Here is a 27,877-nt window from a genome sequence, read left to right on the forward strand (position 1 = left end):
CAATAAACCCAACACACAAATTCGCCTAAGCTCAACCTACATGGTGGTTTCTCTTCAATCCTGGTCCAGGCCCCCAAAACACTCTTTCTAGATGCAAGTCTTTTACTACCTTGTAGGACTAAGTGCACCCGGAGTACCAAACAGGGTCTTAGCCACTGCTAGGTCAAAGTCACGGGTCGGGCGGATAATAATTAACAGGGACCCATCCAGCAGACACATCCATACACACGCCCAACGTTCTGCATCGTTTCAGCTCTCATGGCTCCAGTTCCTCCAACCTACGACATCATCAGCAGGACATCCTTATTTGCAGTAAGGACATGCAACCGATAAGACTGAACATCATTGTTTAAACAGTCATGCAAGGCCAACAGTATTTTAATCCACAGTCAGACTATTTTCATATGCAAAAAGTACATTTTGAAACAGTCGTGGGCATTTACAATTTTATTTTGATGCTCATTTAGCATAAGGCTGATAGATAATTTGCCTGCTCCCTGAAATCCAAGGATAAACCCTCTCTTAAGTAGGCAAACCCGCTGCGCGATTCACATCTTTGCAGAGACTGAAGGTCAAGCTTTCAGTTCTCTTTCCATGGTATATTAGGCCTTATTTTCAATCCTACTGACACAAATACATTGCACAAATCCGCAATTAGACACAATTCTCATTGGCTGAATGCCTATGGGTGACTACACATACGGAGACACTGTCGTCACGTTTCCAGGCAGAGACACCACTTGGACCAGATGACAACAGCCTTTGCACAAGCCTTCGGTGCACCATCATCTCCGAGTACACATTAACTTAGTGATCGGAAAGATACTTGGAAAAGAAAAATATTGTCTTGACATGCCTGAAGGTTGGGCGTCAGGTGACTCGGAAAATGCCACAATTTTTATAATCATTTCCACGGCTTACTGTTAAACCTGATATAAAAGAACACTCATTTGTTTGAAATGATACTGTCATACAATTTGCATTCACAGTAGTAAATTATGGCGACAGTTTTGCAACGACAACAATGAACACAGAGTGATTAGTTTTTATATCCATTTTAATTTAATTTTTACTGTAACCAATTCAGAATTAAAGTAACTTAATTCCCAGGGCAGTTTGTTTGAAATTTACAAATTTATTACAAATGCCCAATGCACTTTTAATGTGGGCTTTAATGCAGGCCGGGGGAGAGAAGGGGTGGTATTTTAATTACCTTTTCAATTACATTTCCAATTAGGGTGCCTTAAATCTTAGTAAGGCTCTATTTAAAACAGATCCGGAGAGCGTGAGCTCACTTCTTCTTGGGTACTGAGGAATTGTCATTTCATTCATGCCTCATAGGGGACAAAATATGATCAAAGGTACACCCTTTGAACAGGACCGCACACAACTATTAAGAAACACAAATCAACACATGCCCTTTTCCCCAGTTATAACAAACTAACAGATGTATCAAACCATCCTAGGCACAAGCACAAATTAAAATTAAATGATAAAAAAGTACTGCAGTAACACTGCGGAAATAAATACCAAAGTCACGTTTAAAGATTTTACTCTGAGTCACATGTGATCAGTGATGTATGAAATGGCAGAATTTGCTTAGTAACCTTGAGACCCAGGCCTCTGGAAACAACTCATGACATTGGTGATGATTAATGCATCACGGAAGTACAAGCACTTTTAATATTTCTCTTGCACTAAACACTTCGCTGTCATGTGACATCACATGAACCCCCCCCCCCAAAAAAAAATTGACAGCAGCTAATTAACCACTATAGATACAGTGACCCCAAATCCGACTGCCATGAGACACTGAGCTTCAACTTCAAGTACTCTGTGAGCCAAAGAGGTCAGGACATCCTCCAAGAATCTCATATCAAGGCTTTTTAAAAATAGGAAATTAATTATACGCAAAACATACTCCAACAAAAGCCATAAAAATATTTCTGTGCACAGTTGGCCTTGATAAGACTTGCTCAGATTCATAGTTGTCAGAATATTTAGTCTTCTTCAATTCGATTTCCCTCTCAACATTAACAGAACTTCACTGTGTGGCTGTTCGTTCACTGTGTGTCTCCAAGTTTGGGGGGGAGGCGGGGTGCCACATTTTAATAAAAAAAATCCACCAAATACAGAAATCTCCATTGTTTTCCAGAGAAGCGGTACCCGAGATCTTGGTGAAGTAGATGTCATCATGCCATCAGCAAAATCCACTACAGGATTTAAAAAATAAATAATTAAATAAGATACGCAGCTGCAGGCCCATTCATTCGATTATTACGTCACCGACAGCTGGGCGTTAAGCACAAAGAGCCCTGCTGTCATGATAAGAGACCCATCTTTTGACGCAGCAGACGGCCAGCGATTAGACGACATCATATGAACGATTTGCAGTATTGCTAATGCTCCTGGCAGCGAGGGGAACGTGAAGCGTGTCGGTTTTTTTCCCTTTCGTACCATTCTGGGTCATGGTCAAACGAGGTGATTCGTTTATTATTCCATTGTTCCCGTCTGTAGAGGTCAAACAAATCATCTTACCCTTTGAATGACCAGTTTGCATATTTCTGGCATGACGATACAGTGAGTCTGTCAGTGTTTCTACAATGCACATTGGGATTTTCTGATTTTCACATGCCCTGCCCATCTTGATCTCTATGATAAACAGTGTTGAGGTCAAAGATCAGGGTCAACCATCAAGCAGTGTCCCTAGACCAGCTAGGATTAAGGATCTTGCTCAAGGGTCCAACAGTGACATGAAACCTTCCAGACACTGGCACAATTGTCTAACCTTCTGAGCTAAACACCATCCCACTAACCACAAAGTGAAGTTCATGCAAGATCATTCATGCAATTCTACGAACCTGTCTTTCCTTCCTGCATTCACAACAGAATGCAGAATGCATAAGCAAACTTTGTCCCCACTGAGCAGAGAACAAATCAAGTAGAAATCAAGCAAGTGTCGTGGAACAAAGAGGAAGTATCGAAACTGGATACATAATTTAGGACAAACAGCTCAAAGTGAAAAAAGCTGAACTATTTTGAAATCTCCATTCAGGGGCTCAACAAAAGGAAATCTTAAGAAAAGCACAACACAGAGGGGGAAAAAAAAGTGAATGGATGACCTAGAGCTGTCCCTTTACAGAACCCAACCGTGCCCTTGTAAAACACTTGCTGTGAAGGTGTCAGACACTGAGGCAGACGGTTAAGGATTCTCGTTACGTCCAAGTAACAGCTTTAAATGAAGGCCGTCACAAACAGTCAGAAAAACAACGATAAGACACACTTTCATTGTACCATTTCAACACAATTCTTTGGGCCTTCAGAAAGGCGGGTCAAAATTCTAGCTAAATTCTGGGCAAAAGTCACAATGTTCCATCAAAAATTACAACTTGATAAAAAAACAACTCTAGTGCTGGAGATTGTTATAATATCTAGCTCTACAAAACTGTAGCCTAAAAATATTATAGCCAAATTATATTTATTGTAGCCATTATATTAAAATATTGAATGTGTGTTAAATATTGAATATTAAATAGTAACATTAAAATATTAAACACACACACACAGCTCTGCAAAATAGTTTAGTGACTTCTACCTAGATTATTGCTAAAATTGCTTGATCCACTGTGGACATATATTTTTCATACAGACACACACACACACACAATATTAGATTTGTCTTGCACTGCATTGTCTGGCAACGGCTGAATGTTATTTACCCAAGTAATATACAACAGTATTGTCACAGATAAGGTGTTAGCAGGTCACCACTAACGAGACCTCAGAGAAATACCAAAATACCTAAAGGTTATGTTCCTGACAATCACTTATCCACACCCAAGGGACAGCAGTAAAACTATTTGGAGAACCATGTAGATAAATTGATCTTCAGCCACCGGGTGACAAGGTGTGGAGGCAGAATCTTAGCGCAGATTTGACAGAATTTACTTATTTTACTTTGTACTTCTGCGTCCAGCAGTATGAAGTGTGTTTAATCATTTATATATGGAACAATGCATCATGTGACAAAGTCTAAAGTAATCAGTGTTCGGTTGCCATCTTTCCTGTTAGTTCATTATTTTGCCTAATCCAACATGCATACATTCATATACAGATAGGTTTGGGCTGCATGCCAGACAGAGTGCAAAAAACAAAAGTCTCAAAACAATCCAACCGCTCTCAAAACCAGACAATCGTTTTTTTTTAAGCATGACAGTGTGAGCACAGACTACAAAGGGTTGTCTTGTGTCAGGAAATCAAGTTAAACACCTGCCCTATCTAAGCAGCCATAATACAAATACACACACACACGGAGAATGGAACTGAAGTTATAGATCGTGTTGTATGCTCTTTTTTTACATTGTTTACAGCATGCCTAGGACCTGCGTGTAGTAAGGTGTGTAGGGTGGGAAGGTAATGCTGGGTGTATATGAGCGAATGACATACATTTTTTTGTCCAAGTCCATTATTCTGTATCAATCCTTTAAACAACACAGCTAACATTACTGTACGAAACCTGTTCAGTGTGCGTATATTTTCAATACAGTTTCAATACTTTTGCATCTCAAAATCCAAAGATGTCAGTTGGTGCAACCATCTGAACAAATGACCATATTAAGAAAACAATAACAATTAAGAACGTCTGATGTATTGACACAAATGCTTACTTAATAAAGGATTTCATCTGAAAAAAAAATTAAAATAAATATTTTGGTTGTCTATTGTGCGCCCTATACGCGTGTCTGCAAAGGCGGAGTATTGCTTTCCGGAGAAAGCCGCGCACTCACTACAGTCATGAAGAATCAGAACGTGTGTTTGACTAATGAGAATAAAGTTTGCCCCCGTTTGTGGAGCGCTGTACTGTACGTCCTATTCATTTGGCTGGGACGGGGACTGAGTCACGTGAACAGCTAGCATATAAATAGTTGCGTGATAAGCAACATTACTGGATACTGTTGACCATCATTGGGAGGTAGGCTCGTCTGTAATGGGCACTCTACCCAGGATAATTTAGGTATGCCGTTTTACTGCACACCATCATTTCTGAGGCTGTCGACTTGTTCATCTAGTTAAGCTTTGACAGCGCTAGATTTTAATCCGTTTTTCATAAACTCTAAACATTTTAAACGTCAGGAGTATTCGTCTTCTCGGATTAGCTTTATAGTATTAAGTGTCGCTATACAGAAGTATATTACCAATACCTTATTTCGATATCCTGATAGATCTGTCGTCCTTTTTGCTCAATATACACTTCGCGAAGAGCTGCATAGCCACGGATTTAGGATTCCTCGTACGTGTGTGAAAGTCTCCAGATTCCACTGCAATCCACATATTTCAAAGACAACACGCTAGAACAACTGGTCTTAGTTAACAACATCCGTTCGATATTATTTTATAGGGAAAGTTATCTTGGGTTAAAAAAACCCGAATGTATTTCGTACACTGTACAAACACACGCCCAGATAGTTACAAACTCAACCAACAAATCAAACTAAAGTTATACAAATAACTACCTGTATTCTGGTTTCAGGCAGAAATCACACGTTAATATCACACGAGCTGAGAATGCCTTCCGATGAAGCGTCCATATGCAACTTTCCATATTCCAGCGCAACTTGTTGCACACACACTTGTGAAGTTGAAGCACACCTCGCTAATAAAATAAATCACCACAACATTAATACTCTGATTAGTGTGGATTTAACAGACCCCCAGCTGAAGTATTCACCTCACCTGACTAGAGTCACTTTCACCTGCAGTAGGAGAGGAGGCCATGTTGCAGTACTTTCACCAGGTTTTAAAAAAAATCTTTTCCTCTCCGGGGTTGCAGTCGCGGATCATTCATAAATATTTGACGGAGACCTTGTTGCGGGTATGGACTCGTTTCAGCGCCACTGCCGGAGTTGTCCTGACTCCACAAGTCCTCTGCTCCAAAGCGGTGCTGAGAGGCGTTTTCTTATGCAGCAGGATGGACAACGCAGGTAAACTTCGCTCTGCAGGTCTGTTACCGGAGCTAGAAGAAGCCCTGTACTGAACCATCAGATAACACCCTATGGGGGCAGGGTGCGGCTCGCATGAGCCGCGAAAAAGACTAGTTTACAAGCATACAAATTGTGTTTTTATTAGTTCCAATAAAATTTTTAATTCTCATTTACACTGGCAGCACGTTTGCACTGTATTATTGTCGTAAGGCAGTATACAGTGATATGACAAAATTGTATTTATGTCTATCATATGAACTAGCGTGCCATTTTTCTCGATTTAAAAATCATGTTATGCACTAATAGCAAACCCAGGACACGTATATGAGGATGCACGGTCACCTGTCAGTGCTTCGTTAAGTCGTCACAAAAATATGTCCCCGCGTCTTCAATTTAAAAGATTGCGTTGTATTTTACAGAGAACCAAGCCAAACGCTCCTTAAAGTTTCACAAGTTTTACACTCAGAATTAATTAGAGCAAAAAAATCATGTGTGGTCCCTAAATTAACTAAAACTTTCATTTGCTCCCAAAGCGTTCATAAAATCTATGTATATGTGCAATATTCTTTAAAACCGGCGACACTTCTAATAAAAAGTTCATTGTCCCCAACTAAAAGTCTTTTTGTGAACGCTAGAGGGCAGTGACACTGACTGGAACCAGGGGATTTTCGCATGTCTGGCATTTGCACGACTTGCATCACTTACTACGATTCTGCATTTTAACACACGCGGTTGCGGTCCAGCAGTTTCCTTTCATGGAGGAGCAATCTTGGGACGTCATGTTAAAACATGTTAAGGTGATCAAAGTATAGACACAATCTACTGGTCACAAAACTCATCAGTGCTTACATAAGACCATAACCGTCTTTTCAGACCGATATTCCTCAATGCTACATTATCGGAACTTTCCCCACTTAGGAGAAATATATCACAGTAGTTACAGCCATACATGGAATTGCTCATTATCTCTGCTTTCGTTCAATCGTTGTAACCGGAAACACCAACAGAACTTAGTATTCATGTTTTTCTATCTACATTAATTAAACATAAGCCACCATATAACCGAGTCGTCGGGAACACAATTAGGAAATTACTACATAACTAAGAACACCTCGGAGTCTCTGGTGTGCTTTCTGGTGTGTCGCCACTTAAAATCTATTTCTGCGCCACAGTTAGGTCGGGTGCTTTTTAACTGAGTTTAGTCCATAGTGTAATTACATCCTATATTGTAGAAGATGGCCAAATATTTAAAAAATAAAATTGTGTTTGGACAAGGGCGTCATGAACCCCGGTCACGTATAACGTCGGATGACCCGCTCGTTAATAGATATGACCGGAGGGGGGGTGTTCTAAATGTACGGCTTAATGGACCAGCGCATAGTTACCAAAAGAGTAATTTTATGGTCATGCCTCAAATCATTCGATTTATTACCGTACATGTGTTACAGCGGTCATACTATTAACCAATTTCGTGAAATTGGTATTATAAACGCCTTAAAACTATATAACACCTTATACACTAATAAGCGGATTTTAAAAAACTAACCCACACGTAGGGTGAGGATTATTAAAATGTGACACTTGCCAATATGGGAGCTACACTTTGCAGTTAATATGCGTTTACTAATGCTTCACTTTGTCTTCTGTATAATGTTCAAGGGGCATTAATGTATTTGTAATGGTTTCGAATTGGGATTCAAGATAGAGATGATGCTGCAAGTTCCTCCAGACAGTAAATTTTCATTAAGTGCCCCCATTTTAACAATACTCACCCTTCCTAGTCTTTTTTATAGTTTTAATATTCTTTACACAGTCCGTTTGCTCGAGGGAATAAAGGAACACCCTCACCCTACCGCCCACATTTCGCGTGCAATCTGCGCGACAACCTACGCGCTAAGCTTTATGACTACGGTCCCAGCGCCCGCCCGCGACGCGTCCTCGCGACACCGCCCTTTAATAACGACCTCGCGCTACTGAGGTTCCGCGTCCTGATTGGCCGTTTTGAATGTAGCGCGCGGTTGCTTGGATTTGAACTGCACGAGTGCGGCCGGTTTGAGAGCCCATAATGCACATTTGACTTCCAGGGGTAGCTGGGTGAGGGAGAGTAACGCTGTCCTCGGCAGGAAAAAAAAGGTATGATTTCTTTTTTCTATTATAAAAGCATAGCAATTACATTTCCCAGACGAGATTTTATAAACACGGTATTTTACGTTATAATACTGAGCAAAGGGCTAGTTAATGTGTTGCTAAAATACGCACTTCTGCATACCGCTTTATTCTTGCCATACTTATTAATTTTACATTTGCTTTTTATCTAGTTTTGTGACCAGTTAATGAAGTTAACTAAAGTATGTGTAAAGGTATAGATATCGACTTGGCTTTCAACACGTTACCTGGATTTTCGGTTAGCATGCGGGGATGTAGGGTTTACTCACGGGTTTGGCCGGTTATGGCTGGAGGGGTCTCTCGTCTGAAATGGTTGCTAGACGAGGTGATTGTTAGCTGGGTGGATGGAGGGTGTTGAGTTTACCGGGGTGTACAGGTGGAGATGCAATACGACCAAGCAGCAATGGAACAGCGTGGGCTTCCGCTAACTGCCATAGAGCTGACGCACTACCCACTCAAAACAGACAATTATATCTCCTGGTTCTTATTAAATATTAATTAACTAGTTATTATTTTGGACCTTTTAATGTTTTAGTCTCACGCGCCTGTTTAAAAGGTTTCTGTTCGTCTAGTTCAGGGTTCTCCAATTCCAGTCCGGGAGAACTCCAGCCCTACACATTTTGGGGTTTCTTCATATAACACACCTGATTTCACTTCTCCATTAATCACCACTCAGTTCTTGAGTCAAATCAGATTTGGTGGAACAGGGAGAGAACTAAGCGGCGCTGGGGCCCTACAGGACTGGAGCTGGGGAACCCTGGTCTAGTTTAGGAATGGCTTGTTTCTTCACCAGTTTTCTTTTTAATGTAATGTGTGTTCTGCTTGTTCTTCTGCTTTCTGTCTTTATTAGACAACCACACCAATGGAGGATTACTTAAAGATAGAAAAAATTGGAGAGGGTGAGTCTGATTTTTTTTTTTCCAGCGTTCTTAGATATCTCCTGTATCTGAATTTTTCATTTTAGTTGAATGTGTTTTGTGTATTATGCTAGTGGTTTTTGTTTGTTTGTTTACTGCGATATGAGATTGAATGCGTTGTCATGGTTTCAGTAACGTCCCTTTTCAGGTACATATGGCGTTGTGTACAAGGGTAAACACAAGTCCACGGGCCGAGTGGTGGCTATGAAGAAGATCAGATTGGAAAGTGAGGAGGAAGGAGTTCCCAGCACAGCTGTCAGAGAGATCTCATTGCTCAAGGAACTGCAGCATCCCAATGTTGTGTGGTATGATCGGCTGTTCTGATTATTTACGAAGAGTAATGAAGTATCAGGGTGGGGTGCTGTTAGATTCACCTGAAACTCACACTTTTTTTTTTTCTTTTTTTTACAGTCTTTTGGATGTTTTGATGCAGGAATCTCGCCTTTACCTCATCTTTGAGTTCCTTTCTATGGATTTAAAGAAATACCTGGACTCAATCCCATCTGGGCAGTACATGGACCCCATGCTTGTAAAGGTCTGGCACTCATTTCATTAACCAGGTTTATTCAACTGGAGGATGTTGTGTTAGGTGTCTCTAACTCAAATTTGTGTGTATTTTTTGTGGGTGTGTGTGTGTGGCAGCTCAAAAAAGTGGGGTGTTTTGTCAGTTAGCTGGGTTAACTTAAGCTAGAAGTCATGATTGTCTAATAAGAGTTTAGGTGAGGAGCATTCCTGTTGGACAATCATAACATCTAGCTTAAGTTAACCCAGATCACTGTCTCGTGGTACAACCCCAAGGTCAGTTAAGTTGAATTTGACTGTTACTTGTGCATCACATTGTTTTAATTAGGTTTGTCTTTTTCCTTCTAGAGTTATTTGTATCAGATCTTGCAAGGGATAGTCTTTTGCCACTGTAGAAGAGTTCTCCATCGAGACTTGAAGCCGCAGAACCTGCTGATAGACAACAAAGGAGTTATCAAATTGGCTGACTTTGGGCTGGCCCGTGCTTTTGGGGTTCCCGTTCGTGTGTATACACATGAGGTAAACGTGACTGTTGGTGTGCCCAACACGAAACGATTTTGGATGAGTTTGGTATCTCTGCCTTTTTCTGCTTGTTGCCTTAATTATGCCTGAAGGTCGCCAAGGTGCTGTTTTGTCGTACAGGTGGTGACACTGTGGTACAGGGCTCCTGAGGTTCTTCTCGGAGCATCACGCTATTCCACCCCCGTGGATGTGTGGAGCATTGGCACCATCTTTGCGGAACTGGCCACAAAGAAGCCCTTGTTCCACGGGGATTCAGAAATTGATCAGCTGTTTAGGATTTTCAGGTATAATTGTGTGCTGTTACTAATGTTGACATTTCAGCTTGGGAATTCTGATTGGCCGACCTCCATTGTGCGTGTATAGAGTTTATTTCTGCAGGGGTTACTTTTTTCAGGATTTTTGCCAGGTTTATACAGCGTAATCCAGCTTCTTCCTGTCCTGAGAGGGCTCTGTATTGTGTGCTTTAATGTATCACAAGAGTTTTTCTTAAATGACTTTACATTAGGACCCTGGGGACTCCAAACAACAATGTGTGGCCAGATGTGGAATCCCTGCCTGACTACAAGACCACATTTCCCAAGTGGAAGTCTTGTAGCCTGTCTTCCTTAGTGAAGAATCTGGATGATGATGGCATCAACTTATTGTCGGTAAGGTTGCTGTAACAGCTCTTGTCAGTCATTTTATTTCAGCCTTGTGAAACCGTAATCGACTTTTTTCCTCTTTTTTTTGTTCTTATAGAAAATGCTCATATATGACCCACCGAAGCGGATCTCAGCTAGGCAAGCCCTGAGCCACCCTTACTTCGATGACCTTGATAAAAGCACTCTCCCTGCCAGCAACATTAACAAGTATTAAACGTCTGAGCGGGGACCCCTCCACCCACCCTTAATGGGTTAGTTTCCTTGTTTGAGTTTTTCCTTTCACTATTTTCTTTCTTATCTTGTATGCAATCTAGCTCTGTAAATAGTCTTGTTTTGGCATACCTTTCTGTAATATATACTGTATACCTGTCAGGCTGCCAGACAAGCAATTTGTGTATATTGTGTATATGATTCTTCATTATTAAAATGCACTTTTTGACATCCCAGGAATAATGTCTTGCCTAACAATCCTAATTGTTGCTGGTGTGTGTTCTGCATCTTTTTTGAATTGTATATTTTCTTTCATTCATGCCTTGCTTAGAAATGTAATTCTCACATTCTCAAAAGTGAGGCCATCTTGCCCTACTGTATAAAAGGTTTGACAATTTAGTTTTGGTGTGCTTGTCAAAAGAACCTTTAAATGGTACTTGTTAGTGATATTTTAATGTTCAGTCAGTTTTCCCTTAGCTGCTTATCTACTAGGTCCTTGTATTGACCTTGGAGCATAACCAGGCAGCACTGGGTACAGACTAAGGTAATACTCAATATCTGTTCCTTCATATTTTTTACGTTGCAATCTGGGTTTCAGCCGCTAGGTGTCTCTCTAGCCATGATTTTTGCGACGTTATTGCAAGTCATTCTGTTTCAGGACGACAAGGTTGCGGTGAAGCTAATGAAGCCAAAAATGGCACATGAGCTCGTGCTACATTTATATTTTTCGTGTAGAAACCTGTCACGCTATACTGAAATGAAATATTAATCACAGATTACGGTCAGAATGCAGGTTTGTATGTAAGGAAATAACCAGATCGAATATCCGTTCAAAATAACAGGACATTTTTCAGATTTTTAAAGTGAATTCCTTGCTTGACTGTTCTGAATAATGGAAGCCAAAGTCATTAGACCCTTGGGCAGAATATTTAATCCCTGTATTTTAGATATGGTAGGTAGAGACAGGAAAGTATGTGAAATGCTGCTTGAAAGAAATATGTGACTTCCGCACGATGTTAAATAACGGCACCCTCTATTGTCTGCATTTCTATGAGCTATTATTTTTTTTTAAATATATTATTTTTAAAATGTTCTTGCTGAATGTTGATTTCATGCCCTGCTGAAAAGACATGCGCGTTGACAGAGTGTGGATGTCGCTGCAGCTTACGTGAGGGCACCGGTGACCTTCTCCCGCCTCCCAGTGTGAGTACCTTTCCTCTGCAGTTCAGCCCTGGAGCCGACAGTCAGCCAAGTCGGGGCATTAACAGGATCTTCCACCGATGGTGGGGGGGAAAAACGCGTCATAAGCGCAATGCACTCTGTTCCCAGCCAAGTCAAGTTATATAATGAGATTTTGTATTGATAAGCACAGGCGATGTGCAGAACAAGTACGGAACGAACAGATGGAGGAAAACCCATTTAAAATGGGGCACAGAAATGCAGCCTTATCACGTTATACGCACAATAACCTGGACAGCAAACCGTGTAACAGACTCTTTTTACAATTAAATTAGCAATGATCAGAGAATGTAAGTACATGGGATTTGTATGCAATCTACAATATAAGCCTATGCAAACCTCAGTTGTCTGTCTGCATGGCAAGATATAATGTACCTACTATTTTTGCAATATTTATTTTGAGATCATGAATCTTTAAACGTTTTGAGAGCTTAGATTGACTTCCTATTAAGGCTCACAGTGCCGAAATAGCAAAATGTATGCGTCGTTATCCACCGTTCATGCCTAGCATTGCTGATGAATAGGGTTACTGAGCAACAATATGTTGGAAGGCTTTAATGTTGTGCCTTAATTTACAGAAAGCCCGCAGTTGTGCAAGCTTTAAAATAGAGATCCGTTCATTATACACGCTGAAGGCATTTATCCAATAGCTGCACCTCAGCTTGTCAGTTTTTTTTTTTCTTGACCATACTTACAAAAATACCCTCTTTTTTTTCCACAGAAGGTCACAAAAGTTGATTCGAGGGTGGCAAATGAGCTCAGTTCATAGGCAATTCACAAAACAGGTTGTCTGCTGTTCAGCCCTGGAAGGTTCCCTATTGATGTGTGGGGTTCTTGCCGATTCCCTACAATCCTCTATATCTTTAATGTCCCTGCCCACGTACATGATTGCACACGAGAGGATCTGTAAATGTCATGATTCTGGGGTATTTTCTGTTTAAAAAGAGCTTCCACCATGTATATTTTTATTTTTGCAGTTTTAATATGTTAAGCCATCTCCTGTAATGGTTCTGGGCCCCATCCTGGCTCGTTTCCTGCCTTGCACCCGTAGCCTCCGGGATAGGCTCCGGACCCCCCGCAACCCTGAATAGGACAAGTGGTTTCAGTGGATGGATGGATGGATAGATAGATATCTAAAGCCATAAATAGCACTGTGTACCAGCTCAGGAGAGTAAATGTGACTTTTTTGTCACCCTCGGCCGACATCCCAGCAGGGCAGCATATAGCCTACATATTTGTTAGACAGACAGCACGTAGGCCTGTCTCAGTGATGGATAGCAACTGGTGTGAGGTGTCATATTATAGAATGGGAACGGGGGAATGTAGAGATCCTTGCACTTTTCGGCCAAAAGTCACATGGTTTTGTATAGAAACTGACATTCGCACTCTTCGTGTTTAAATTAACTTGTGGCACAGGGGATTGTTCATTAAATACTGTTTAATTAAAGCCAGTTACAGCCTGAAATAATCAGATCTGTTTTAGGTACTTCAATACACTGTAAACGAAAAACATTTTTTATATATGTGCTAAGTGTTTGTGCCACAAAAATTGTACAACGTGTGTAAAACAAAAGGTATAACAAATGTCTAATGCTAGATTAAAAGCCATGATTGGACTAATCGTCACACACCTTTATGTATTACACTATACATCAGGCACTGTAAATTAAATTGTGCGTTAATTGTATTACGGGACGGCTTCTAAGCACACGGCAATAAAAGCACATTGCACTTAAGTAAAATCAATTTATTCAATAGTGTTCCCTTTAAAAAATAAATAATTAAACAAACAGCTTTAAAGATAATGATCAGCACGATCAAAGGCCTTGGACAGCAAGAACCAAATGAGCCAGCCACTTGGTTTTTTAGCAGCTGATGAGAGGTTTGGCGCGTTCACCAACGATGACAATCACATGGTATCTAGTAAAGATTGACAATCTACTTCAATGACCGCTTTGGTTGACTAAGCTTAAAAAAAAACCTACCCAACAAATACTTGTGTCCCCCCCAACCCAACGTTTCAAGGTTCACTATTCCAGTTCAACAGCAGCAGCAAAAAAATGGTCTTAGAACAGTTTCTCAAAAATATACACAAACACGTAAAACTCCTCTACCTAAATACGACAAAGAGATATGCTCTTCAAAGGCAGAAGACCTGCAGCTGGATTCATACAGCATGACTGGAATTCCACTCCATAATATCTGCACATTGTACACTCCTAACAGAGTACTGAAAGCTTTTCTATCGCCTTATGTTACATATCTTTTGATAGACATTAACAGACCGTGATTAACTGTTGAAATAGATAACAGCTAGCTGAATGACCACAATAATAGGTGAGAAGCTGCTAAGTTGTAATTTAGAGTTAAGGTCCATATCAAGTAAACCCTGAACTAATTTACAGTACTAAGCCCTTCTAATTACAAGAGACTATTCTTTAAACACAGATATCAATGCTGCGCAACACCAGTACATTGAGAGGTTTTACAAAAATAATTCCACAGCTGCAGATAAAAGTGTGAAATTTGCAGCCCCAGCTGAAACCTGTCAGGGTGCAGATGGTGCCTCTCACTGACAGGTTCCTCTTTTTGAATAGGCAAAAAAAAAAAAAGGTTATTGCATTCGCGGTTCTGCCTAAATCCAGTCAAGGCTGCTGCTAAGCCTGACAATCAAGCTGCTCTGAGCTCACAGGGCCGTGTACCAGTGACAGACGCACGGCAAGCATTCCGCTCGACACGCGAGGGTTTGAATGGCGGCTGGCGTTAGGAACGATCTCACTGCTTTAGAGCTAGCGATCGTTTATTGCGTCAGGAGCTGGCTAAACATGATTATTACTATAACTACTGTCACCGTGATGACTTATTAAGTACTTGATTGCCTCACCAGATGAATCAACATTTACAATGGAAACAGATGCCACTCGTAGTGACACCTGGTGTGATCTATTTACCGTACATTCCATCTTAACGGATGCTGTAAATGACTTTAAACATCGACTAATTTGACATAGGTGCCTTTTCAGCACGTCAAACCGAGCCATCAATGGAGAAAAATAGCCACAAATACAATCCACAAATACAATCTCCATTCACTGTACGCAGGAAGCGGTGTCACTATGGAGAGCGTTGGACATGTGGTGGGGATGCCCTGGAATGGGTGTGGTGTGAACTATACGCTTTGATGACCTGTGTTGTCTGGGTGGGCGGCTTGTGCTTCAAACCTGAAGAGGGTTATTGTTTGCCCAGTGTTTTGTATGGAAACAGACCATCAGTGCACCAACAGGCACATTCTCTGAAGGTCAAGATGTGGAAGTGCCAGACATAAAATGCTGATGGTGTCCCAGAACATAGCACCCAATCACAGAGCCTGATCAAAGCAACCAATCGCAGCGGGGCTCTCATGCCACCATGGTGGAGGTGCTCCAGAAGCACCACCTGCGTCTGGAATGGTGCTTGTTGAGGACTAGTTCCTCCTTCTCTCTCTCCTTCTTCACACGCTGGTAGTGGTCCTCCTCTTTCAGGTACCACACTGGGGGCCACCTGTGCTTCTCAAAGTACTCCTGGTTCTCTGCTCGAATGGAAGAAGAAGACAAAACGAACTTACCCCAGTCGCTAAACAAATTCCAGAGTACAGTGTTGCGCTTCTCGTAATGCTTGGTCAGTGAATAAACGAAATGAGATTTCCTTCACTTGTTACCATTGGATGACATCATGGTTTAATGAAATAATCACTCATTAAACTACTTAAAAGGATAAGGATTCTTACCAGGTAATTTGGACTTGACTTCTTTGCGGTAATTGGCACAAACGCTGTTGTAGTGAGTACATATGTGATGCAAACACCAAGCAGCTAGCTGATTAGCATTATGGAACTGTAGAGGAGAAAAACATTAAAGGAGGTGCTACATTTTTAATCTGATTCCTTGAGGGTTTGATTTTCCATCCCTGGTTGTATTAACTATAAGTAACCTGCAAGCATTGTTTAGAACATGGCATCACACTTACCTGAGCAATTTCAAGGTAGGTGAGGACTTCTCCATCTATGTCCTGGCCCTCTTTCGAAGCCTTTGTCAGCTCACTGACAGCATACTGCTCTGTGGGACAAAGCGCAGTTCGATTATGACTTGACAAATATTGCAGGCTAGTTGCTGCATATCTGTGAAGTGGATATGGGTGACCTGAATGATTATGAGGTCGCGACCTCAAAAAGCAGGCAAGAAAACCAAAAACCTGACTCAAGCCAATCTAAAAAACATGTTGTGATGTTGAAAAAAACATCGTAACACCAAAAAGTTATGGATTTCTCGCTGGATGAACACCAATTCGGTTTCCAAACCTCTCCCCAGGGGCACCTCAGCCATTCCATGTAAAAATTTCTCCACCAGCTCAACTAAGTAAGTAAATTAATTAATCAACACAGTAAAGTATTGATTAGTGAAACAAGATGGGAGTAATGACTGAGTCAAAGAAATATGTGGGTGTATGAAATGATTGTTGCAAATACATAAAAGGGTGACTTTAGGAGAGGTTTTGAAAGGGCTAAAGGGACACACTTTGACATGTCATAGATCTACACCCACATGAAGATAATTTAAATATTTTCATTGACTACCTAAGACACTTCTGCATGGTCTATTTGTATATCCTTATCTCCATTGCATCCTATTCATTACTTATTTATTGTTCACAAACTCTTATATTGCATTGTCCTATACTGTCCTATTGTCCGCATGTGTCCCCGGCCCTAACCTTAGAATTCCACCTCGTTCCATCGGAATACATGTGACGATGGAGCCCGAAACGTGAAACCTGCGATTACCATCCACTCTGAACTTAACAGTGTGAACTGGTAGTTTTAATGCAGTCAGGCCTGTCTGGGTAGGTGATATTTCGGATCAGCACTGTTCTATTTTCTTCCTCCCGGATGTTATGCTGGACCCTGTCCCAAGGCTGAGGCAGACTGCAGACGAAGAGCACTGACCTGTCAGAGCTACCAGGCGAGGAAGGCACAGTCTGTTGGCTAGTGCCATCAGCTCTATTGGGTCTAGGTCTGCCAGCGGAGAAAGCTGATTGGTGTACAGGTACTCCAACACTGCCTGCATGCACACCCTGCTGGTGTTGGGAAAGGAGACCTGACACACAATATGGGGCACAGAGGGGGGGGGCGAGGGTGGTGTTGAGTCAGAATGGACCCTGAATATCTTGCAACATGTCGCTGGTGACAGGTATTCCTATTGCTGGAACAGGTTTAGGTTAGAACATTCCTTTATTCATGTCCATACACTGAGGTTAGTACCAGTGAGAATCCCAGTATACATTTATACAGAATTTAATTATCATATTGTCATCCCAATTTTAATTGCCTAAGATTATATTATATACATATATACACACAGACATACCATTTGATTATCATATTTTCATACTGATTAAATTTTAATTTGATCTGATTACATTTCACAACGTGCTTTTACTCCTTCAAGTTACGATATTTATAACATGCCATCATCTCTTTCCTGTATGAGTATTTTACATAACGTGTTTACATTCTATCCACGCCTCAACTGTGTCGCCCTTGAAAAGGTTTTTTCATTTTAATAATCGTTCGATTGTCGAATAAAACCGTACAAATAGGAGAGATACACAAAAGAATGTTTTGTGAGCGTTTTTCTGTTTGGGTACCAACTGTGTTTCCTAGATAAATATAAATGTGAGATTACACAGTCTGTTCTGTGACGCTTTCCAACAATTCAGACCAGCACATGAAAAATCCCAGCTATTTTAATAAAGTGTGACCTGCGGAGTTGCTGCAAAACATCTTGCACTAAAAAGGTATGAACGGCGACATGTGCAGGCCAGTATAAAATGGTCATACCAGCTGGTAAGGGATGAACCAAACGTCTTGGGTTGTTTGTTCTACCATCAAACCTGAATCACAGTGTATTAGCAGACAATGTAAATGGCACATATGTGATAAAAATGTCCATCTAGCATCATTTACGCAAATGAATGATCTTTGCATATTCCATCTATATTTCTCCTCCTACATAAATCATAGAACAGCTTCCAGCACAACGTGTGCAGTTAATTTAAAACGCTGCTTAGAATTCTCACCTCCTGAACCATTTCTATCAGATGGGTTAGACTAAGACTCAATCTTAACTCCTCACCATTTTCAGACACTCGTAATCATGTCTTACCGATAAATTCCTACGTAAATAGATTACATAACAGTCCTCAAGGGCGAAGGCTGCGTGCCGGACAGCCAAGCCGGGCTGACGCAGAGCCAAGTGTTAGTCAGTATTGACATTCCTGCGATGCGCTACATTTCAAAACAAAAGTAGGACACCTCCAAGCTAAAATAAAACTGTCCTCGTTCGTATCGTATCTGGGCACGAGATGTTAGCTAGGAGAGACGCAGGTCCTTAAAGACGCTATATGCAGGTTCCGTCTATCTGTTCCAGTGAAACATGACATCAAGGACATTTTAAGGTTTCCTAGCAACGGACACCTCCCCCTCACTCGAATATTCCGTCACAGTTGTTTGCTTTATTGTTATCTACAGCTTGCTTTGTATGCGACAGGAGGCAAACTGTAAGCATATCCCGCAGTTCTCCGTACCAGGGTGCAGAGTGTCCCCAGAATAGACTAATCTGTGCCTGCTGTTATCACCAAGTAACCATTACAGTGACCTGTCAGGGCATCTCACAACCGGGCACCTATGACTCAAAGCTTCTCTAGCCATTCACTCATTTTAACAGCTTTAAAGATGCAACTATTATAATGCCACAAAATGATACAAATAAAAACACAGGCCTTACACATGACAGTCGTGGAAAATTATGAGATTGTCCCAAGGAAAATATACACAGTACAGGTGTATTCATCTTTGAATGTATATTATTTTGCAGAGATAAATTAAGAGTATCTCGGTCCTTTATGAGAGGTGATTGTTATGCCAGTTTCAGGATGTTTCAGGAGGTCGAAAAATGGAATTCAATCCCAGTTCATATTAGAGACTGTACAAGTTTCAGCCAATTTAAAATATCTTTGAAGATATGGCTGAAGGCTAACCAAAGATGTGATCTTTTTTATAGTTGTACCTATCTATTGATTTTATAGTTGTACCTATCTATTGATAGTAGTGTCTTTGTGTATGTGTAGTCATGTGTTATGGTTCATAATGTTAAGTGATGTGGTGGTTATTATATGTATCTGTTAGATGTTATGTTGTTTTAGCATGATGTTGTTCTTTCAACCTCCTGCCCAGGGACCACAGATGTAAATTAGCTGTAGAGCTAACTCACATACAGGATTTGTTCTGTACATGGCCCCTGTTAAATAAACTAACAAACTAAAAAGAACTAAAACTAAACTCAAACAATCGATTTAACTTTATTTTTACCAGCACAACAGCATACATTGAAGAACACCATATTTTGATTGATTGAAATGACTCAAAGATGTGATGTATTTTGTCGGGTGTCGTGTGCGTGTGAAACGTTGTAACCTAGCGCCACCTGCATGGGAGTCAGCTAAGGTTCAAGATCAACCCTTACCAATGTAATGCGAGCCTCAATAAGTGTGTCATTATGTGGAAGGTGGAAAGTCATTGATGCTGAGGGTTTCGGATGTACCTGGTTATTGGAGCTCTCCATGAACGAGCCTCCGAACAAGGCAGCCATCCAGTCGCAGCTGGAAATCAGCAAAGGCTTGTGGGCATTGATGGTTCCATCATCCAGCCTGAACGTGACATCTGCCAGAGCCAAACGAAAACACAGCAAACAACGATGAAGCAGGAATCCTGGGGGATTGAAGCACGCCGGCTTCCCGCGTAATGAAAAGGTCAGCCTGTGCTCGATCTGCTGAAAGATTTTCGGGCAGATTTAACAAGAACTCAAAAGCTTGTCGAGAAATCCATTTATTGACATTACCGTGACGGCGAGTGGTGCCTTAGTGGGTAGAAATTCTGAACAAACATTTCAAACATCATTTCGCTTCTATCACGGCTGTTAAATGTCTGCCGTAAGAAATTCACACATAAATTGTGGAAAAATAAAAACGGAGTGATTTCTTACCTGTAAAAGTATCCTTAGCCAGGCATTCTTTGATTCTGTTTGCTTTTCTGACATGGAATGCTTTAGTGATTTCTTGATTCATAAAACCCTCTTTGTTCATGATGTTCTCCACCATCATTCTGAGATCAAACACCTCAAGAAGTTCTGCTATTTGTGCAATTTTCATTAAGTCCTTCTCCTTCTCCTCCAGCTCTCCCGTGTAGAGGAAACGGAGGACCGCACAGAATGGGCCAAGCTGGATGGAACAGTCCATCTTGACCACCGTCATGGGTGCTAGGGTGTTGGTCACTGGATTCATGACGGACTCTTTGTGGATGCTGTAGAAAGCCTTGCTCCAAGAAGCCAGGGACAGTTTTGTCCTCCTGTGCTTCCCGCTGAAACTCATCATCTTCAAGGTGCCATCGCTCTTGGATGTCCTGAGGGAGCAGGGGGAGAGTGTGTTCAGGTCCGCCGCGTCTTCCTCCGTGTCCAAGCTGAGGGTCCTCATCAGGTGATCTCGCCCAGGCCGCTTGGTCACAACCAGGCACGGTGACTCTTCAGATAAATCCATCTGAAAGAGGTCGTAGAACTTTGAAGATGAGGTAGACAGGTAGATCCTGTGAGCGAAGACATGGATGTGGTCCTGGAGGATGAACATCACATCAGCACAGAGTGGCCTGTCCAGAAGGTGCCGGGGGCCGTTGGTGTTGTCGAAAGGGCACTCGGGAATCTTTATCAGCGGCGGGGGGGCCTTGGGGGGCAGGAATGGAGCCTGAAGCAGAGGTTTCTGGACTTTGCGGAGGTGCGATTTCCAGAACTGCAGGTGCCTTCTAGAGATGAGAGCAGCTCGAATGGCATTGTCAAAGATGTCCTTAATGCCAAACTGGTCAAAGACACTGGTCTCATAGTAGGGAATGCCCAGCTCCTTAGCCACCTCCCTACCACTCTCTGGTGGCAGGATGTCACATGGTTTTATAGGCCTGTTCAGGAATTAAGGTGAAATCAGTCCATTTCATATAATCAACCATTTACATAATCTCCTTATATGCAACATCAGCGGTGTCAGCAATATCATGTAAATAGTTGCAGTCCTGTTTTTAAACCATCATTTTCTTAATATTTGACTAAAAAATATACATTATATATTTCAAAACTTTTCATTAGCATTGGCTTTGAAACATCCTATATTGATAAGCTAAAAAATATTTTAATTATCAAAATGTTCTGAATCAGTGGTACAACTATATTAACCCACTAACCAAACCATAGGCACAGACCCAGCTGTATATTTATATGTAATGAAGCCTGTTTGATTTGATTGGAACAGAATGAACAGCATTTTGCTGGGTTATTTTAAAGCGTGAGCTTGACCTTTGGTGATAGAAGAAATATGAGAAAAAGAGGAAGTCGAACTGTATCCGGATATCTTTACCTTGCCAGTGGTCTTCGAGCTCGATTGACGGCGTCCAGGTCCGCGTACCGCAGGTCAAGCTGGCAGCCGACTAGGATGACGGGTGTCCGCGGACAAAAGTGCTTGATTTCCAGATACCACATGGTCTTCACGTGATGGAGGGAGCTAGGGTTGGCGATGGAGAAGCACAGCACCACCACGTCCGACCTACGAGGGGACATCGGGGAGAGAAAGCGTCGAAGCGGCAGTGTGACGTGCCGTCACCTGGCCCGGGAAGGGCGATGTGCAAACACGAACAAGGACAACGACGGCGGCATGCTAAAATAACCAGCACGGGTGTCAAACATCACACACGCCAAGCGGCATTTGCCCGAAAGCACTACGGTGCTAAAGAACCCCACGGTCATGCACAATTCCCACATTTTCAATGTCAGCCTGAAGGACTGCCACATTGACCTCTAAAGACTTAGCGAAAAGATTGCCTTGTTCGCACCCGCTTCTGGGATGGCTTGACAGCTTTTGTGGAGAGCCCCCCCCCCCTTGGCAATGCTTTTTCAGACTGCTACGTTGAGGATCGTTACCAAGGTAACAGAAACAAAAACAAAACCATGCAAACAGAGGGACACAGTACTGGCACACTTCTAGGTTAGTACACTGTCTATCCTGAGGAGACGAACTTCATATCACGTGAGGAAAAAAAAAAAAATAAATAAAAATACAAAGCATATATGGTCACTGGTCTGTCATTTCAACAAAAGGAATCGTGCACCGCTATCTGACTCGGCAAGCAGCGGGTGCAGCTTCCACGTCACACAATACTTCATTTCATTTGCAACCAGACTCAAAGTGCATAGAGCATGAGTATTGAGGGGGTACGTGACTACAGAACTTACAGTTTCTCTCATTGCCAAGTCCTGAATATAGCTCAAAGGCACCCTATAAACAAAAAAACAAGTACAGTACAATACTGCAATTCGGCTTCTTTTTGATTCAGCAACACAAATCACATTTTAAGGGTCAGGCCACAGGTTTCCGAAAGATGGCTTTACGGGAGTGATTTCACTGCGGCCGAGTACATGCACCGCGCGTGTTCAGCACGCCATCAAATATCATAACACATAGGAATGAACGTGAGCAGCTGTTGTGATGTAACAGAAACCGATTGGTTGGCCGAGACAGCTTACAGATATCCGTTTCAACTTAAAAAACGGGGTGAACCGGTGTCAATGGTGTGGAAGTCAATCTGCCTCACAGAGGAAGAGCCTCCGACTGAGACTCATTCCCACAAAGCCCAGTTTACTGATAAAGGATAAAACAGGGACATGGATATATATATACTGCCTGGAAGGCTGGCAGCGATGCACCTTAAACTGATCGATTCTGCCCCTGCAGCTTTAGAGTGGATACGGAAAGCATAGTCAGGATGATAGCCTGTACTGCCAAACCTCTGGTAAAGTTTAGTTCTTTAGGCTTTCGCCTGCCCACGCTGAAACGAACGTGGTTTCGTTCGCGGAGTCGTCTGCTATTCTGCCTCTTGTCAAATTACTAAACCCGAGTTTTCTATGCATTAACTAAAACAAAACGGATCCGTGGGCGAGTACAGTCTCTGCGTCTGCTTAGAAACACTGTCTGTAAGGTTGCATGCAAATCGGCTGCTTTTTGGATCTGTGGGCGAGGCGCCCTAGTGAACGGCGTCAACCTTGCGCTTAAAAGAGATATTCCTGGAGGGCCCTTCACTCTCCTCCGATTCACCCGCACACAGCTTGCACTCTGCGGCCAGGTCACTCTTTCTAGTGATATTAATAACAGGCTTTTCTGGCGAGCTTCCAGAAGGGCTCCAGTCCTGGGTCAGTAGGCGCCTGTGACTCTGTGGCGGGTCTGAATCGATGGACGGACACGTGACTCTCGCGTTTCAGTCTTTTAATGTGCAGGAGGGCAAAAATATATCCGCAGGTACGACGCTCTTAATACTGCCCAGAATATCTGTGCAAAGATGCTCGAGAAAGAAGCTCCTCCTAGCAGAATTGATGTTCAGCCACTAAATCTGGGTTATCTCCTGCTCAGCGCTAACCAGCCAGCTATATCAGGGATAAGGGAGACTTCATCTGCAAATCAAACGAAGCCACGCCCCCATCTGGCAGCCTGCCTCCCAGCAGACTCGCCGTCTCCAATCATTTTAGGGTTTGACAATGTCCCCAGGTGCTTCTTATACATCAGCCGGCAGCATCGGACTATCCAACCGTGGTCTCTGTTTCTGCTTTAGTTTCCATCTGAGCGGCTGACAGCAGAGGAACTGCAGTCTCTTGACAGGGGTCAGGAGATTAATTAATACTGACGCCACACCCACTGACAGGCAGGCCGCATCGTACGCCAAGATGGAGTGCAAGTGCTCGAGATATTGCGCGGTACTGAGAATGCAAGTATTACTTAACATTAAGAGAGCCACGAATTCACGGGTCAACTGCAGTCTGAGTCTGACCTCATATTCCTCATTAAATGCATGACTTAGCCAGCAAACTGTTTAGCAGTTCTCCGTATACATGGCTGCTAACAAGTGTAATGTAACTTCTTGAATGGTTCCTGGATGGTTCCTGGATGGCCACGCGCTGGCCAACAAAGCAACAGCTGTTTTTTGTCCTGCTGTATCTTCGAGAAAATAAAATCTATCCTCACACATAACCTTAATTTAAAACAGACATCATTTACAATTGGAAATCAACAATAAAATAATTGTGGGCAATTCATTTATTTAATAACCTTGATTCAATGTTATTCTTCCATGAAATAAACAGAGATCTGAACATGCTTACAATTGGCCCACACCAAGAGGACACCCTCTAAATTTATCAGTCTTTATCAGTGTCAGTCATCACTCCCTATCAGTGTCAGTCATCACTCCTTATCAGTGTCCGTCATCACTCTAATATGTAGAGAAACATTTCTGTGGTGAAAATCATGAAACACTTTTTTTTCTCCCCAGGGATTAAGACACATAGCCGGAAACATACCTTCCATATGCAAAGCGTCTGTCTTTGTGATGGTCCCCAAAAGTGTCCCACAATCTGAGGGACACGCTAACTTCGTCCACAACATCACGGGAACGTTCCAGCACCTGGGACAAGTCATTTTTTTTCAGAAAACAAACCAATCTGTTTCCAGTTAAGGAAACCACTGAAAAACAATGACGACTTTGACACGTTGCTGGCCCGTTACCTCTTGACAGACCCGGTACTGGTCAATGGCCCAGACCGTGGGCACATGGGTGGCCAACAGCTGGTACTGGGTTAGGGTGGTGTTGCAGGCCCGTGCACAGATGAGCCGCGTCTTCCCCACAGCATTGTCTCCCACCACTACGCACTTGATGGTCTCTACGTTGGGCCTTTCGTAGTCCATAACAGGGGTCGCGGCTCCTGATTTCCTTCATGGGAAAACACACACAGGATCAAGAAGATAATATTTCACATGCAAGCTTGCTACCAAAGACAGCATCTACTTAATGACCTCGTGTGTCTCCCTATTACTGCACAGACCAAACGCGTTCAGATATAATTAACCCAGCATAATTTTTTAATTACTTTTAAAAACTGACAACACTTCTCTTGTTCACTACCAGCAGCTGACTTAGCTAAGCATAAACCTAATTTTTACATTTTTGTAATGTATTAATATGGTCCTGAAATTAAAAACACTTTTTAAAAACAGATTTTGGCACTACCTGTAAACGTTTTATATCTGATCACAATTCTTCACAAGAGCGTGCATGTAAATTTGAGAGTCACTGTAACTAGATCATTAGGGGGTGCAATGAAAGAACATATTTAAGCCTGAAGTTCCAATGGAAATGAATGACGAGGAAAGTGCAGCCGTGATTCAAAACTATTTTAGATACTGACCCTTCTCCCCAGATTACTTATTAGATTGCTACACTGAAGTACTGACATAAACTAAATTATTCACATTGTTGATATATCAGAATCACCTCACAAATAAATAATTTAACCACCAATTATCAGCGTTATATAATGAACAGCGTGCATATTGTATAATACAAAGTAACCAATGCTTAATAAGAAACTAATTTCATTACCGTAATACACAAACAACCAATTTGACCTTATGGTTGAATCTGTTGCCTTTATTGCTTTGCTTAAATGTACTCTACAGAAAGGTTTCAAGCTCAATGAGTCAAAATATTCAAACTGTTTAAAAAAAACAAGGACTAACGTCATCGGAAATTTATCAATAACGAAGTCGATACGCAGGTTTGTGCAATCCGTGCACTGCAGGAAGGTAGACTACATACAGTAACGCGAAAAATACTTGCCTGAAATGCGCTTTAATTATGTCAGCATCCTGGTAATGAACAGTCGGAACAGGTATAAAAAGTGAACACTGAAGACAAAGCAGAATACCGCATAATTTAATATTTTATGTTTGCGCTAAAAAGCGACTACTTTCAATCAGATGGGCGCACAGGCCCGCGTAAGAAAGGCGTGATCTCTCGGCTAACTCGTACAATGTAAACAATCGATTTATTCTGCCGCTGCACTCGTGTCCCGTCTACATCTTACTAGGTGAACATACAACAGGAGCGACAGTCTAAAGGTAGCACATACAACATCCATTGAATATTAAAACATTTCAATATACTTATTGTTATAGCACATTATCTAAAACTACAATTTATATTGTTTGAGTTCTCATAAAACCAATGCAAATGAAAATCATTTAGAAAGTTAAAGACAAAATACGGTAAAATAAATGGCTATTTTACACTAGTTTCATGAAATGTGGTTTTTGTCGTGGATATTTGTTATACAAGTCGACAGCTATTTTTTAGTATGCCATTCAGCAAAGTCAAACATATTCATTGCCTAAATACCGACCATTGAGAAATTCCACTCTGTTTTAACGACATTACATTACCCCCAAAGTATGTCCATATACTTCAAGGTAAACAATAATAAAAATTCTAGTGAACTGGATATTTTCATAGTTTTCAAATGTTCCATTTGCTAACTTGTCAAAAAAAGCCAAACTAATCACTATTGGTTTTATCATTCCACACGGTTGTACGGAGCGTTGTAAACATACAACGAAATGCTTCTTAGTTTAACAAATGCTTTTCAAACATCCACAGCAGCCAGACCAACCAATACTGAGCTACAAAGGAAAAAACAGGAGACAATTAAATAAGGACACCACGCGGTCCCTATTTTAGCTGGCTAGGCAGCTGACGTGTTGAGTATATAAAAGCACCTACCGTTGTGTGTGTTTTTAATTTCGTAAACCCAAACTGAACTCAGAGCAAGACCTCAAAGTGTGCAGATATAATTACTATAGTTAAGACAATATTGTCAAGCCGGCGCTAGCTAGCCAAACGCTGCAAGATCATGTCGTAATCGGTCTTATCTCCCAGCTTGTGCAAAGTTAATCCTTTTTCCCCGATATAACAACACAGTGCGCACAGGTCTATCGTTTTTTGCTGCCCCGAATCGGTGCTGTTTTTCCTCCCAAATGCTCTTTCAGGAATTCATCCGCGAGCTCACAGTACCGACACGGTCGCAGCTTCCATTGTGACGTCAGCAGCCCCGTTCTATTTATAGCAGGGCATAAAATTTCATTCAGGAAAACAAGGTGGCCCAGTCCGATGGTCTTGTGTGTGCACCAGACATTGACCTCGGTCTGTGCATACGATGCACTATATATATCATACATATTCAGCTACATTTTTGTACATGATCTCTGTAAACACCGTGCTGTAAACAGAACGGTCCAAGAAAACATCTCCGCCCTAGCCCTCTACCTGGACTGAGATGTGCGTAAAGGATTAAATAGCTTTAGTGGTGTTCAGTAGGACGTCTATTCGACTTCTTCAGAAAATACGTGTATTGCAGCAATAATGACTGCAGAATCAAGAAAAACAATAACAATTATTATATTAACAATAACAACAATAATGATAATAATAATAATACATGTTTTATAGAAGGGGCGGCATGGTGGTGCAGTGGTTAGCACTGTTGCCTCACACCTCTGGGACCCAGGTTCGAGTCTTCGCCTGGGTCACATGTGTGTGGAGTTTGCATGTTCTCCCCATGTCATCGTGGGGTTTCCTCCGGGTACTCCGGTTTCCCCCCACAGTCCAAAAACATGCTGAGGCTAATTGGAGTCGCTAAATTGCCCATAGGTGTGCCTGTGTGAGTGAATG

The 27,877-nt window shown here is 41.8% G+C and overlaps 2 protein-coding genes across 6 annotated transcripts; one reads left to right on the forward strand and one right to left on the reverse strand.

Moving 5' to 3' along the window:
- Positions 1–7,954: 7,954 nt before the first annotated feature.
- cdk1 (cyclin-dependent kinase 1) lies at positions 7,955–11,190 on the forward strand. The gene is made up of 8 exons (XM_048987130.1): positions 7,955–8,114; positions 8,998–9,046; positions 9,213–9,369; positions 9,476–9,599; positions 9,935–10,105; positions 10,229–10,392; positions 10,614–10,755; positions 10,847–11,190. The coding sequence occupies exons 2-8, from the start codon at positions 9,010–9,012 to the stop codon at positions 10,961–10,963; spliced, it is 912 nt and encodes a 303-aa protein (XP_048843087.1). The 5' UTR covers positions 7,955–8,114; positions 8,998–9,009; the 3' UTR covers positions 10,964–11,190.
- Positions 11,191–13,930: 2,740 nt separating this feature from the next.
- rhobtb1 (Rho related BTB domain containing 1) lies at positions 13,931–27,229 on the reverse strand. Of its 5 annotated transcripts, none has more exons than XM_048987121.1 (11): positions 26,930–27,229; positions 25,991–26,058; positions 24,880–25,084; positions 24,675–24,778; positions 21,688–21,873; positions 20,277–21,235; positions 19,836–19,954; positions 17,180–17,330; positions 16,204–16,292; positions 15,965–16,070; positions 13,931–15,766 (listed from the first exon to the last, which is right to left on the reverse strand). In XM_048987121.1, the coding sequence occupies exons 3-11, from the start codon at positions 25,057–25,059 to the stop codon at positions 15,597–15,599; spliced, it is 2,064 nt and encodes a 687-aa protein (XP_048843078.1). In that variant the 5' UTR covers positions 25,060–25,084; positions 25,991–26,058; positions 26,930–27,229; the 3' UTR covers positions 13,931–15,596. The 5 variants fall into 5 exon arrangements, with proteins under 5 accessions (XP_048843078.1, XP_048843075.1, XP_048843077.1 ...); XM_048987118.1 differs by lacking the exon at positions 26,930–27,229 and adding an exon at positions 26,593–26,904; XM_048987120.1 differs by lacking the exon at positions 26,930–27,229 and adding an exon at positions 26,761–26,900.
- Positions 27,230–27,877: the final 648 nt, after the last annotated feature.

The sequence above is a fragment of the Brienomyrus brachyistius genome, chromosome 20 (assembly GCF_023856365.1).
Source record: "Brienomyrus brachyistius isolate T26 chromosome 20, BBRACH_0.4, whole genome shotgun sequence".
NCBI classification, from domain to species: Eukaryota; Metazoa; Chordata; class Actinopteri; order Osteoglossiformes; family Mormyridae; genus Brienomyrus; species Brienomyrus brachyistius.